The sequence below is a fragment of the Orbicella faveolata genome, unplaced genomic scaffold (genome assembly GCF_042242905.1).
Source record: "Orbicella faveolata isolate gen_17 unplaced genomic scaffold, um_ofav_v1 contig_2, whole genome shotgun sequence".
Classification (NCBI taxonomy): Eukaryota; Metazoa; Cnidaria; class Anthozoa; order Scleractinia; family Merulinidae; genus Orbicella; species Orbicella faveolata.
The window spans coordinates 19,905,495-19,920,751 of record NW_028301547.1 but is presented as its reverse complement, the minus strand read 5'-3'; the positions used below and the strand labels follow the sequence as shown (position 1 = coordinate 19,920,751).

Here is a 15,257-nt window from a genome sequence, read left to right as displayed (position 1 = left end):
TGATCCTTCCATGACCATGCGGCCGAGGAATTGCTACAATGCTGCATTAATAACATGGCCGTCCTGTCACACTTTGTACCCTCAAACAAATATGAGGGTACAAATGGCCCCGGGCTCCTCCCCTAGATCCGCCACTGCACTGTAGTGATATCTAGTTAGTGTTTCAATGCAATGCCGTAAGCGCTTAGTAATATTTCGACCGTAATGCGTGTCCCTCCTTATAAAACGGTCCATTCCGGTTTTTGTATTTCCCTCGCTTTTTTGATTTCTAAAGTTGTCCAGTTTAAGAGAATTTTATCTCATTTTGCGAAATTTGGCTATCGCGATTTTCACAGAAAAGACAAGCCCCATCAAAGGCCGGAATCAAGTAAGACCAAAAGTCGACGAGACTGAGACTGAGAAACTCTTCTCAGTAGTCATTAAAATGTCTATGACGGGGCCAATCTCGTTCCCAGAGCCCACGTTACCCTTGTCCAGCGGAACGGGAAAACGTTTTCCCGTTCCGCTGGACAAGGGTAACGAGGGCTCTGAGAACGAGATTGTGACAGGGAGTACCATCTAACTCATGTGTCTGTTTTCAGTATCGAGTTTTCAGTATCCAGCCTATTGTTTCTCAAAACCAATAGCTCTGGAGACGAGAGTGGATCCAGCCTAAAAGTGTATTTTTCTTCACCCGACTTAGAGGAACGTTTCCGAATTTCGACGAGCAGTGGTCGAATCGAGGTCAGGGTGGACAAGAGTGCTAGGAGTGAATCTAAATGTGCACCCCAAGCTTGCTTTGGTGATTTTGTTCCTAGGTATCGGAGGGGAATGAAGAAACGGTCTGCTTGTGTAATCGGAACAAAATTGAGAGTTAATGAGGAAATTCGTCCACAAGCACGTTAACGCTAGGTCGCGCGGCCACGTTTCAGATTATGCATATTGATAAAATGAACTAAATAACAGCTGCCAAAAAGGTAAAATCTAGAGGAATATCTAAACAAAATACTGGACAATCCGCCTATCTTTATTACCTTATTTGGTTATTTTCAAGCAAATAGGGCGACACTTTGTCTACAAAACTCTTGGTGAACGCTCGCACAATTTTAGCGGCGAGATATTTATTTTCGTACTGCGTGATTTGTATTCTTTACAAGGCGACCTGAATTCGGGACATTACAGCTAAGCAGTGTGAAACTTGTTTTATCACCCAACGTGGTGAAGATTTTCGCAGTGTAACAAAATTTGTGTTGAATAAATGGTTGATACGAGTGTAATGATTCTGAAATGTCAAGAAGATTTTATACACCAGTTTGTTTGGTCTCTTGCCAACAATGCTCTAGGCTACTACTTCCATTTAATTTTTTTTCTATGAATCTTTTCTCTGGATAACTGCCTTCTCATTCAGATGGATTGTCTTGAGCAAATAAGATACGAAATCGGAACCTTGCCAGGTTGAAGTGGAAGCGTTTGGCAGCATGGCAAATTACTTCAGACACACCTGTTGAACGGTAGTTCCCACCGTCTCAAAACACTAATAACACGAGGCATTGAAGGCCAAAAATATCCTGGAAACGACGTAAAAGTTAACGCAACAAAGAACGATCATGGAGCGAGATGAGTCTAATTTGGTTTACATTCTTAAGCCTCGAGGGGAAAACCAATTAAAGGCCAGAAACATATCCTTTATCTGAATCTATTCAGCCGGTGCTTTTTGCAGCGTTATACCCAGATTGATTTATATTGCCTTTTATTTACACCACATTAAAATCGATCAGCTAATCTGCGAATTCAAACCAAAATTGAAAATGAAAATGGAAATGAGGCACGTGGCAGAAATATGCCGAGGAACAATAAAAAATTGTGGCGGCCAGTGCGAGTATAATATGTAATTTCAGTTTCATTGTCTCGGTCAAAATTGTACCGTCACTCAAAAAGAATCAGCATTTTTTGAGTCGTATTTTGTCTTGCAAGAGGGTTTTGTAATAGCTGTATATTGAAGGATGTCCGTGAAGTTTGTGTGATCGGATAAGTTTTAAAAATCGTCAACGTCTCACCTTAGCAATGTTAGCAGTACTTCTTCTCCTGATATGCTTTTTAAGACTATATGATTAATATCGTATAGTCAAACACACAGTAATTTAAATCTCATAGAAAAAAGAATTAACTCCATTTTAAAAGGTTTTTCTATTTTAACTGCTGTCGCTCTCGATAACGGTTATAACCTTTGTTGTTTGGAGCTTGATGTAAAATCTCATTGGTTAAATCACTAAATATAAATACCACCAGCTCTTCTTGCGATTTGATTGGTTAAAGCAATGTAATAATTTATTCCACTTGGAGAAACAGGTGAATTTCAGATTACAAAAGGAAATATATAAACAACGAAGGAACGGGCAGGCAAGATCAACGTTCTGAGAACTTTAATTTAACATGGAAGAATTCAAAGCTAAAACGAGTAAAGTAAGGCACGAAATTGACCAAGCGGAGGAACGGGAAAAATCCGCCATTAAAAAGCTGGCGTTCGCGAATTACGAAGCGGACGAAAAGGAGAAAGAAGTGGACGCCCTGAAGAGACGAATACGGCTGCTAGAAGGAAAATTAGATGCCGTCCAAGATCGCATTTTCGACAAAGAGAAAGCCTATCGCGAAGAGCTTGCTAGAAATGAGCGAGAAAACAGGCAGATCAAGATGTTGAATGAAGTGGAAGACGAGGATGAGCGAAAAATGGAGAAGCTCGAAGCTGCCATTAAACAATACGAAAAGTCAGCCGATTATAGCGAGAACAAGTGCGCGGAATGCTGGAGAAGACTGCAGACTGTGACTCGGGAGACAGAGCGATTTAGGGTCCGTTTAAGAGAAGCCGCGGAGAAACGCAACGAGCTGGAGGAGCAGAACAGGTTCGTGGGTAGAAATCTACGGAAATTAGCAATTTCCGAAGAAAAGCGAGGTGACCGCGAAGACGCGTGCGAAAATAAAATTCGAGAGCTCTGGCAGCGAAGGCGGGATGAAGAAATTCGCTGTGAAGCAGCGGATAGGACAATTGGAAGGCTTGAAGGCCAAATCTGCGACTTGAAGGACAAGATTTACGACGAACAACAGAAGATTTACGAAGTGAAATCAACGATGGATGAGGCTATGAACGGTTTGGGTCGTTTCTGAGGTATCCAGCGAATTATTTATCATATACACTAGAGCAGAAAAAAAGTCAATAGGGTAAACACAATCGATGTGAAACAAACGTTTGACGGTTTAGTTACAAATCTCGCTTTAAGCTATTTTGATCTACGAAAATGTCGAATCAGCCGAGGTCAGTCACAGAAAATGAAACTGTTTTGTTAACGCCAGTTTGTTGGAGTTTCATTTTGATTGAGAAATGAAATCTCTTGAGCGAATGGACGTGAATTTGCAGGGAAATCCTCTCCGCCTCATTCAATGACATTAATATTTACTGCCTCGTGTAGGAATAGCCACAAGATATTAAACATTGTTATACTGTTGCTGGGCATATACAGCAGTTTTTATTTAGCCGTCATAAATTGTCTCCTTTCTTAGCTTAGTTGTTACGAGTTCACGCATTTAGGGTGAGGTGAAAATAAAAATTCATATTTTTGAATTTTCATCAAAACAATAACCCGAGGACGCTTTGTGTTTGCTTTTATACAGAAATGCAAATCTGTCTGTCCTAACACGTGTATCGCTTAACAATAAAATCAATAAGTGCTTGACGTCACGGATTTTTTTGTCTTATACAATTTCAATTGACCATATTTTAAACGCTTTTCCAAACTTAAAGAAAATATTTTTTCAGTAGACAGTCAATACAAGCAATTTACTTTTTAATGAGGCTTTCCAGGATTTTAGCCCCGCGTCTTTACAAGAATTGAAATTTACTGTATAAAATACATTACCATGGAAATTAATTTTCAATATGCATGAATTATTCTAGATCCTATCAGCATGGTAGATTTTCTGTCCGCTAGTCTCATTCTTCTGATTGAATTTTCTATCGGATTTGGCGCTTTCATATCAATTATTGGCCCGATTCCGTTAATGAGTACACTTGTACTCTCACAGTTCCTCTCTATGTATAAATGAAAACTAACGAATAAACTGCTAGCTAGGTGGCGGCAAGAGGGTGGGGGTGGTAACCCTGCAATGGAATATCAGTCCATCGGAAGTTGGGGGCGAGGGGTGGGTTAGAAACATTCCTAGTCGCAACAAGCTACGGAAACCGGAGATAAGCTTCAGGCCCCATTGGTCACTACGTTGACCTTATAGGGTCGAAGTTCTATAATATCAATCAAGTTAGTTTTGTTCATAGAGAAACTCAATTAATTAATCAGCAAGTTCTTAATCAAGCAACCTATTTTCTAGTTTTACTGCGCATGTTGGTTTGCTTATTCCAGCTGACCATTAAACATGCCTGTACCGTGATCTCGCTCTCCACACAGTGTTAATCTTAATCGAGACATTTTTAATTTGTAGCATTTCGCTTATGAACGCTATCTCGGCAAATAAAGCAGGGATTACGCAGAGACTTCTAGAAAGAACAACACGATAAATGAAAGAAATTAACCCTGAAAAATAGATACAGATAAGCCCGGGAGATAAGCCCATCAGACTCGGGTTTCAAATGCAGCTTTACATAGACATATGACTTTAAAAGACCTCTTCAATTATACGAGACGAAAAAGTAGAGCCACACCCGCAGAAAGGAAGTAAAATATTTATGGTAGACTGGCACAACGTGTAACATTTAATTTATCATTGAGATTCATCTGGTGTGTTGCCAGCGCCCATTGTTCTTTTGACAGCGTCCATTGTTTAATCTTGCCAGCTTTATTTGAGAAGAGTTATACCTGCAAGACGTCTTGTTTGTTTTTCTTCAACAGTAGTTTATATCAGCCCGAAAATCTCATTATTGAAAGGAAAAGCGACGGAATTCGAACAAAACTTTTTTACATTTTTTTTTCAACCAGTTAGTGATAAGGTTCTTAAACACATTTAATTCTAATTGAATTTATAAGGAATTCTATTTTTTAAAGCTTGACAAACTCGTTCCTTCGATTCAGTGTGCTTATGAGCTTCAATTTACATTTTTACGACCTGTAAAGATTTGCAAATAAAAGAGACAACTTTAGAAAAGCAAAGTTCTTGTTTATATTAAGTCTGATTTATTTTCCTTCCGTTTGACATCTTATTTTTCAGTCCTTGTACATTTTTAGACTTATAATTTTTCAAATGAATTCTAATAGATTATTGTTCTTGCGACTGCCAATCATCTACCTCCCTATGGATGCATTTGTGTCACGTGACTTAATGATGATTGACGTGAAACGAAATGATGAAGTCTACTTTTGGAATTTTAAAGCAAAGCGTAAATTAGTGTCAATCTGAGTGCTTACATTATTTTGCTGAACTAGACAGCACTATAAAGAAAAAAAAAAAAATCTGATATTCAAAATGGTATTTGGAGTTATTGGATTTGGTCTGACATCAACTGCACTATTGATCACGTTTGCCAAATACTTCACAAAGGATTGGTTTGGTTACTTTATGTTTGGCCTGGTGCTTTTCGAAGTATGCATGTTTACATTGACAAAGGGGAAGAGAGTGGAACCAGAGAGGCCTCCAACAAGAACTGAGAAGAGTACTTCTAACAGACCATCACCATCTGCCTCGCCTAGTAAACCTGGATCGCCTAAAGGCTTAAATCCCTCCCCGAAGAGACAAGCAGGTCAGAATAAACCAGAGAAGGCAGCCGAGAAGACTGCGAAGAAGGCTGAGAAGGCACAAGCCAAGGAAGCGAAAGCCGAAGCTAAGGCGGCCGCTGCCGCTAAATAGACATTTAGTTGTCAAAGCCTGTAATGAGGCTGGTGTTGGTTGTTTTTTATTTCCTGATTTGTTTCTGATTTTGCGACAAGCAATGGTGACTTTTAACGAATGAAACGATTTGATATCGAGCAATGGAGAACGATGACTTTTATATCGCTGGATGAAGAGCCTTTTGGAATATTTGATGATTTATTTATATAGTATTTAGGAAAACGAATCCGGGTTTTATGTTACCTAGATTTATATATAAAACTAATGTCGATAACTGAACTGGGTTTAATAGTTTTCGAGCCTAATTTCGGCAAAACTTAAGTTGAATACACCTATTTTTTCTGTTGTAATATTTAATTTGTTATATAGCCGTTTAACTCTTAGCAACTTGGCTCAAGTGCTTGTTAAAGTATTAAATATTTAAAGCACGATATTGTTTTAAGCCCTGCCTTATGTAGCAGTAAACTAAAACAATGTCTATATTTTAATTTTTTCTCTCAGTCCTAGCTCAGTAACGCAGTGTTTTGGATGTTAGAAGCGAGTTTAAATGTTAATAAACTTTAATCAGATGCTTTTGGTATCCGCCCTTAGTACTTTGCGTCAGAGAGTCTGAATAAGGCTGCCAGAATCTCAATTATCAATTAAATTCTCGGTGAGTTCTCAACCTTCTGTTATAATTTTAGCCCATTTCTCAACCATGCTGTCAGCTATCCGTGTAATTCAGTGCAGATTTCAGATCTTAACTACCAGTTGAAAAACGCGTCATTTCTCAGCTGACCGTTAACACTTTGACCAATTCTTAGTTATCAATTAATTCTCATCCAGACATCATTTCAGTTAAGAAATTTTTTTCCATGGGCTGGTTTAAGGTAAACTAAGCTGGTTTTGCAAAATGTTTTAACAGGGTTTTTTTGCACAGGGCAAACGCTGTTTTGCATGTCAAATTAACAAGATTTAAACATTTCAGTTGCTTAAAAATGTCACTTTATAACAGGTGGCTGCATTGTGATAAGCACGAGAGCAACACTTCGTTGACAAGTTTTCATTTGCAAGTCTGTATAGAAAAACAGGACAAGCCTCGCAGTTTTCTTTAAAAGCCACTCTCCTATTGCACTGTTAAGTTCCATAGTATGGTAGTTTTTCAATAAGAATTGCAATGCATAGCCACCTTACGAAAAACTACAATACTTGCCAAGAAAGATTGTCACGTGTCTACACAGGCACATGCAGAAACTTGTAAAGGACAATTAAACTTGCCTGTGTGCACTTTCACGTGCTCTATACGACGAGTTGCTTTGATCTGTTTTGCTATCTTGCTTGTCTCAACTTTTTCTTCTTTCTTCACCTAAAGAGCGCAAAATTCTTTAACTGCTCTACTGCGCTACCTAACGTTCTACTACAACTGCTAAAACATGTTGCTTCCACAAATATGTGAGCAAATGCCGGGGTCTACCTGTGATAGATATAAAACATAATCAACTGCTCGGCCAGCAAAAGTTTGAAACGCCTGCAAAATGGGATTAGATGTTAAGTTTAGCGACAGACTTGAAAAGAGAAGTGTTTATTTCTTTAATTAAGTTTCCCTACTCAAATAGGCGCCCTATAGAAATAAAATCATGAAATTAAAAATGCAAAGGCAGCAACGAATTATGAAGCGAGAGAAGGCGGAGGTACTCTACGTTTCTTACCGTAAAAAAATCCATAAAAATGAAGCTGGTCAAATCAGAGAGATAGACAAAGAAAAACTGACTGAAATTTTAAGCAAAAGACAGATTCATATTTAATTTATTAGAGCCCCCAAATGGTAAACAAACATTTAATTCCCACACCAGCTAAACACCAGCATTGCTCATTCATAAGCTATAATTAAAATCGGAGAAATTAAAATGATTTTCTGTATCTTCATGTTTGGAACACACACATAAGAATAAAAAATATATATATACTGGATAACTCAGTTCCATGCTAGCATTGATACGAGATGTACTTCATAGAAAGTATACAAGTTCACAGACCAAATGGTGGTTTTAAATAAAACAAAGCGCGTATTATCCAGCTTAGAAAATGGCTAATTATTTTAAAGAGCACATTTGTTGCAGGTGTTTGCAAAATATATTTGAAGTGCTCAACAGGATGCTGGACAGTATACAAGACCACAAGAAACAAAGTCCCTGTAAAGGAACAGATCTTCGGTCAGAACTCAGAAGAGCTATGCATATGGACGAGAGTGCGATATCAATTCTTCTCATCGAATGAAGTCACTTTGTTTCTTCGCTGCCAAAGAAATAAATTTAGCCTTCAGGATTAAAAGCTCGGACAGCAAGAGACTCTAGAATTTTTACAGAAAAAGAAACACAGAGTAAACTTTACAGAGCAAGATACAAAACTACGGTTTATGTTAAACGCTGCTTTTGTTTTCGTTTAAGCCGCAAAGATGTCCCTCGTTGGCCTGGTTGCCATTTTCATTTTCGCCATCCTCTCCGCGCTTCTGTGGTCATACGGATTGGAGATTTTCACGAAATGCGTCAAATTTATCTTGCTTACCATATTCAAAGTAATCAAGCTCATTTTGTTTGGAAGGAAAAAGAACACCGAGGAAGCCGTAACTGAAGCCGACAAGAATAAAGAAAAGACTAGTTGAAGAAGCAAAAACTTGCCCAAAAGCTCGCGTATATGGAATATTACTGACGTTGTTGATTCTGGTTATGGTGGCATTGAGCGTACCTAAAATTCCTTTCGTATTTGTGAAGACTTTCTACGTACTGGTGTGCGAGGACTTCAAATCGCAACTTTATAGGCTAGTTTATACTCTCTCCTTCAATTTTTTAACTCAGTCAGTTTATAATTTTTATTTCTTCACTTTATGTAAGTAGGGAAGTTGCTAGAAGTCAGCTTGTGTACTCGAAACTACGGTTTATTTGTTTTTGGGTGTGGCTCTTGCAGGTATTTGGACTTTGATCATTTTCATTAATTCTTGTCAAGGTGAAACTGCGGGTTGATCGCTTATCGGAATTAAAGGATTTTAAAATAAGACATTGGTGATGCTTTTGATGATAAACAGTCCTTCGCGGTCATTTGAAGGTTGTACCTTTCTTTCGTCGTTTTTTCGTTACTATTTTCACAGATGGGTTAAAAAGTTCTCATGAAGTGTTTTGTTTGGGAGTCAGCGTTGATACAATACCACGGATATCTGTGTAAGCCAAATACAGTCCTTAAAATATTGGCACTGATATAGAATTCTCTCTCTCTCTTTGCTGTGCAAGGACACATTCACTCCCCATTAAATAGCGAAGAATGCTTCTTTCCTTCATTGAGAAACAAAACTTCCAAAACTAACAACAATCTCGTATTTACCGTTTTTTTAAGTTTTAGTTCAGGACCAAAACCTTATTTCTCCTTACTAATTTCCCCACGCTCCTTTCAAAGCCAGTTCTGAGAATTTTGTAGTACATTAACATACCTTCCCAAGTTTGATCATTTTTTCCATTCTCCTAATCTGTCTGTTTGAAAATGCGTCGAGAGTGTAAAGAGAAATGTGATGTTAATCTCGTTTGGAACTACTAACGGCGTTTATCTTTCCTTTTTGAATACGAATTGATTCAGTATTAGGGTGCTTACCATTAATTTGAGCCAAAGAAGTCCGTAAAATTTCGGTTGAAAGTCATGTGAAAATTTCCTGAAAATTTGATCGGTAACTGTAGACTTTAGGTGTATACTCCTCTTTTACCGTTCGAAATGGGACGTCGGAAAATTTCCATATCATTCGCTCTTTTCTCCAGTTTTCACTCTTGTAATAAAATAATAAAATGATAAAATAAATGCTATATTTATACTGGAAGGAACCTTTAGCGATGACAATAAGATAACATATCAATGATAAGCCCCATATCTTTCGGTTGATCTGCTTATTTTGGAAAAAAACACGAAGCAGATCACTCAACCGCAATCATATCCATAACGCTTATGATCGTTAAAAAGCAAAGAAACGTAGTCATGGAGTCGAAGTGCTTAATTTGTAAATGCCTTCTGTCATGAAATTGAATCCATAGGTGTACTAATACGAATCTGAAAATAATATTCTCTAAACCAGACAGTTCGTTACCACTAGCCAATGTGTTGCAATAAAACTCTCTAATAAGTATCTTATAACATCTATATATCTCTTGTTTGCGTCGAAGATCGTGACAGATCAAATTCCCAGTATGCGATGTCTAATGCGACCCTTCGTTTTGACCGCATGCTTGGTAACTGAGCAGCCATTTAAGATCTTGCCGTTGGCCATAAATTGTTATTTCAGAATCCTTTGTCTAGCATCTTAGGCACTTTTTGTTTTGCTTCAAGGCTGTACAGGACAAGAGCGGAGACCTTTAAGAGCTGTACTCATGATAACATAGGCCACAGTTTGCCCTTTGCTTAACATTTTGTCAAATTGCCACATTAGTGTCTTTTCGTATTCATAATAATTATGCTTGCCTGAAATGGCTACAATACAATTTCTGTCAGCGAAATTAATTAGCGTGTTTTGGAGGGCATTAGCATAGTTATTAAAACTTTCCCTGACAAGAAAAGCAACGTGCAGCCATGGGAGATGAAGGAGCAACGATAATACTTTATTTATTACATTACATTTACGTTTTCATTTTACGCTATATTTTATAAAATTCCAAAAAAGCATCGACTACCACGTTAAAATAGACATTCCTCAAGTCATTTGAGTAGACAGAGAAATTTTCAGGAAATTAAAATTCAACAGTCTTGGCCAATTTTTTTCCAATTTTTTTAAGTTGGCAATGGAAACATATCGTTTTCATTTTTTTTCCTGTTTGTTCTCTTGCATAATTAACAAGCGTCAAAATAAAACGAGATATGATGCTGGTGGTCTTTTGTCCATTGATTGTAAACTTCTGGCAGGTCGTAACTGCTCAGGTTGTATGGTATTTTAATAGCGTGCCATCTGTACTTAACGGCTTCCATTTACACCGTTAACAACAACCAACGCTTCGTTTCATCGCGGTTAATTCTTAGCGATCAGCTTAACCACACGATGGTCGGACCACCAGTGATCGAAGGATCTTTGAAAAACACGATCCACTCGCTCGCCTTTGGCTTGATATGTGCCACACTTGCGGTGAACTTCGGCAAATATTTTGTGCCTCATTTTTTCCCATACATGGTGGGAATTTTGATCGCCATTGAGGTGGTTTTGTTCTCGTTCGACAGGCCAAAGGAAAATTATGATAAGTACCAAGTCCCAGGCATAAAGGGTGCGCACTCTATTGAAGGAGCTGGCTCACCGCAGATCATGGTCTCCGCGCCCGGGGAAGACTCTGAAGCTTCGCCTAGGAAACAGCACAGGATCAAAGATAAGTTGAAGACCAAGAAAGATCAGAAGGGACGAAGGGAAAGTGGCGTGCCCGGCTCACCCAACGTGAGACGAGAGAGTGGCGTGCCTGGCTCACCCAAAAGACAAAGTCTTGCTCCACCATTGAGTCCGGGACAAGAAGCGATGGAAGCCATGGGCGACATGGAGCAAGAGAAAGGAGGAAAAGACAAGACCGAGAAGGAGAAGAAAAAAGAGGAAGACAAAGCGAAAAAGAAAGAAAAAGGAGAAGAGAAGGAAAGACAGAAAGCTGAAAAGAAAGAGCTGAAAGAAAAGGCAAAGGAAGAGGATGCGGAAAAAAGCGAGAAAAGCGGCTGGAGAAAACGCAAGCCCACTAAACAGGACACTATATAATTATGCCAAAATCACCCGTGACTTGTTTATTGTACCTGTTATCGTTATAGCTGGATATGGACAGAAAATATGTAGTGAAAAGAATAGAGCCAATTTCAAGAAGCTAAGACGAAATGGCATGAAACTTCTTTTAGTTTCACCGTACTGAGTAACTGTTTTGTCTGAAATACGCACAGGCTTTGTAAAACACGAACCTTATAGTTTAGAATTATTAGCGACAATAACTCATCTTCACCTTTTGAATTCTAGCCATTTATAATGCATGACAACGCCTTGCTTAAGTCTCCGTGCAACAAATTAAAGAGAGATACCTAGTAGTTGTTACTCGCAGGTTCGCTTTTAGTAAGTGATTTATAACAACATAAAAAGGGTTTTGTTGCAATACAAATAATTGACCATTTTCTGGTAGGCAGAATATTGATTCACGATATTATGCTGTGTAAACACCTTCCATTTTAAAAATTAATGTGGGTATCTTCTAGTAGAAGGATAACAAACTTCATGGTCTAGCTCAGGACTACTTTGTAACTATTAGCTATGATTTGACAACACGAATGCATGAATGTTAAAGCCCTGTCAAATGAGCGCAACATGTCAACGCAACATATTACGACACTGCTGTACACAACATGTTACCACATTTGGTTATTCTGGTGCAATATTTTGAAATATATTGGATGGTGCACGTGCAATAGGGTGGAAAACGTGTGCAACATGTTTTGTGCATGCAATAATGTTGAGTTTGGCCGGGCCTTTAATTTAACAATGTCTTTCCCCAAATAATGAATGCAAAGAACATTAGATGTAACTGAAACTAATTCCTGGCAAAGTAAATAAACATCAAATCGTCAAGATATGTCGCATTTACCACAAACATGTTTCTTTCCTAGTATTACGCTGGGCATTCTTGCTGCGCATAATCACGTGCTTAAGTAGGGCGCGCACAATTAAAAAAATAGTTGCTTTTTCTTTACGGGTTAGCTCATCAGAGAGAAAAATGGGGTTGTTTTCTCGTAATCGAACACGGCGAACGATCATTTTTTTTTCAAGTCTAGCACTCACCATATTTCCATAAAGTGAATAAGCAAGGGGACGTGTAAATATAATTGTCGTCTCGACCACGCACGCTAACGTTAACAAGAAGGTGGATCATTGTCTTTTGAAGATTTGCCTTTATCATAAATCGTAAACACTCTTTTTCCTTGGCCATCGTAGCTTTAGAAGAAACAAAACACAAACCGCGGTGATAAACATGGAACCAAAACGCATGTTAAACAAAGTTAATTTCCTTGACGTTTCGTATGTACAACATACATCTTCAGAAGTGACCGTTAACTAGATTACAATCGAAATTTAAACGCGAAGAAAAAGAAAAAGACTGGTATCTAATAATATGTAACAAGACTAATAGTTAATAACAAACAGATGAGTCTGCCGGAGAGAAAAAAAAAATTACCATAATAGTAATAACAATACAAAATGTTAGTAAAGAAAAAGTTTTTCACTGCCAACGTTTTCATTCAAGGCTGGCTTTAAATCACGAATTAACAATGTTTCGTTAATTTTACAATGTATATCTGACCTACCAGTTGCTAAGATATCAAAATTGTCCCATTTAATATTATGACCCGTGGAAGTAACGTGATCCGCAATGGCTGAGGTGTGACCGCTTTTAGCAAGGGCCTTAAAATGTTCAGTTTTTCTATCGTGTAGTCGACGCTTTGTTTTTCCTGTATAAAAATCATCACAGTCCCAGCAGCTTGCCTTGTAAACCACCTTAGACATCTGAGAACGGCTGAACCTGTCCTTGTACGGGGAAAAAGACTTAATTCGGCGGGTGTTTCGGAAAATTATTTTAACGTTAAAACAACCATAAAACTTATAGATACAAGATATAAGTTGCTGGGTAATTACTTTACTTTGGAACCCTAAAAATGGTAAAACAATGAAGATTTCTCTCTTGGGAACTGTAGTGATAGGGTCTTTAGGTTTGTTTTGATGTCTATTCACTACATCGTACATGTTGTACGTGATGATACCACGGGGATAACCATTGCGTGACAATAGCTTCCTGAGATTATCCAAGGCAGACTGTAATGACGAAGACGATGAACAGATGCTTAAAATTTACGCAGTAAATACATTTCATGTAATATTTAACATTTGGCCTTCTCTACATATTAATTCGGTTCCCACAAATCGCACAGAAAACAGCTTGATTAACTGAACCTTCCCTAAAAGTTGGTTTTAATGGCACTTAATTAAAAAAAAATTTTCTCTTGAACGCGGAAATGGTACCTATTCCGTGCTCAATGCTTGAAATATCACAACCAAGAAGGAACCTCCTGAATATATCACGTGCCCCTTCCAGTCCCAAGTTCAAAATACAAATTCTCCTTACTAATGGCCATACATTTATTTTACTGTTAAACCTGAGAAATAAGAGGCGGATCAAGACAGTAATCCCAACACCTGGCAATGCAGTCTTTTCAATCTATGTTTTGCTCTCTCAATTCTCATCAACTGTTTGCTTGAAGATGTATTGATGCTATACGAGGAAATTAGATGTTGACTATACGTACACTTCAAGACAGTAAAAGAAAATACATCAACAATACTGGTTACTCAAAATGATCGTAAGGGGCTAGAAAAACAGGGCAGCCATAAGAGCAAAGATAACAATAATATAGTTATAGGGACAGGTACACACAAAGCGTCGCCGTCTTGCTTCCTGAACGTTGACCGCCGGCAAATGTTTGGTCGACATTTTTCTGGTTGTAGAACGTTTAAGTGATAAACCAATTAAGATTTTCTTCATAATTTTTTAGGTTGAAAGTTCTTTGAAATACTTTTGAGCAAAAATGCATCGTTGACCAGTTATTCATGAAGCCCCGGGAATATTTTTATTTGAATTGCAAATATTAATCGCCAATGTTTTGCATATTCATTTTCTTGTGACACCTCAGCACGAGGAACGAGAGCGCAAGAGATTTCAAAATGGAGGTTTTCATGATCAAGTCGAATTTTGGCTAAGCTATCTTCAAAGAACCGCCCTTGAACTGGAAAATCATTTCCGTAACGTCCAAGTTCTTTCTGGCGATGGTTATCACTTGTCAGTTGTAACTGGAATAAGGTTTTGCGGGACGAAAATTCAAACACTTTAAGAACTGCGGAACATGTCTACGGGCTTCCTAAGATTAAGAATTCTAAACTTAAAGGTAAGTGTGATAGTTTTTCTTATACATTCCCTCGTTCGTAGAAACTACTCCTTTTTCGCACCGTACGTTTCGGTCTTCTAAATGGGACGCCTAATCTCCCGAATATAGGGAGGGATGAAATACAAACAATATGTTTACTGATCTCTGTGTCGAATCTGTAATAGGCACGTTTTGATTTTTAATTGATAATATTATCATTAATATGCATTTAAACCTTTAATGTTGACGAGTATGGATAGATGGACGTTGGGCTTTTGGTTGGTAATTTTTTAGTCAATGATGTTTGCTATATTTTGCACAGGCACATTGTGGAAGAAGAGACTAATTTACAGTAGGAGAAAGAACTTTATGTAAGAGTCAACGGTAAGTCTTGCCATTCTTCAGTACCTTTCAGTGATCATAAATATTGCTGGATAAAAATAGCAGTGTTGTTGGACCTTGATGGATATCAGAAATGCTTTTTTTTTTTTTTTTTTTACAGAGGGTTGGGTAAGAGG

General features: G+C 38.0%; 2 protein-coding genes across 2 annotated transcripts; both read left to right on the top strand.

The window, feature by feature from the left end:
* Positions 1–2,318: 2,318 nt before the first annotated feature.
* Positions 2,319–3,707, top strand: LOC110048552 (tropomyosin-2-like). The gene has a single exon (XM_020754317.2). It carries the CDS (start codon positions 2,413–2,415, stop codon positions 3,139–3,141), a length of 729 nt encoding a protein of 242 aa, XP_020609976.1. The 5' UTR covers positions 2,319–2,412; the 3' UTR covers positions 3,142–3,707.
* Positions 3,708–10,676: 6,969 nt separating this feature from the next.
* Positions 10,677–12,416, top strand: LOC110048559 (uncharacterized). Its single transcript, XM_020754328.2, has one exon. The coding sequence runs from the start codon at positions 10,853–10,855 to the stop codon at positions 11,540–11,542; it is 690 nt and encodes a 229-aa protein (XP_020609987.2). The 5' UTR covers positions 10,677–10,852; the 3' UTR covers positions 11,543–12,416.
* The last annotated feature ends 2,841 nt before the right edge of the window (positions 12,417–15,257 follow it).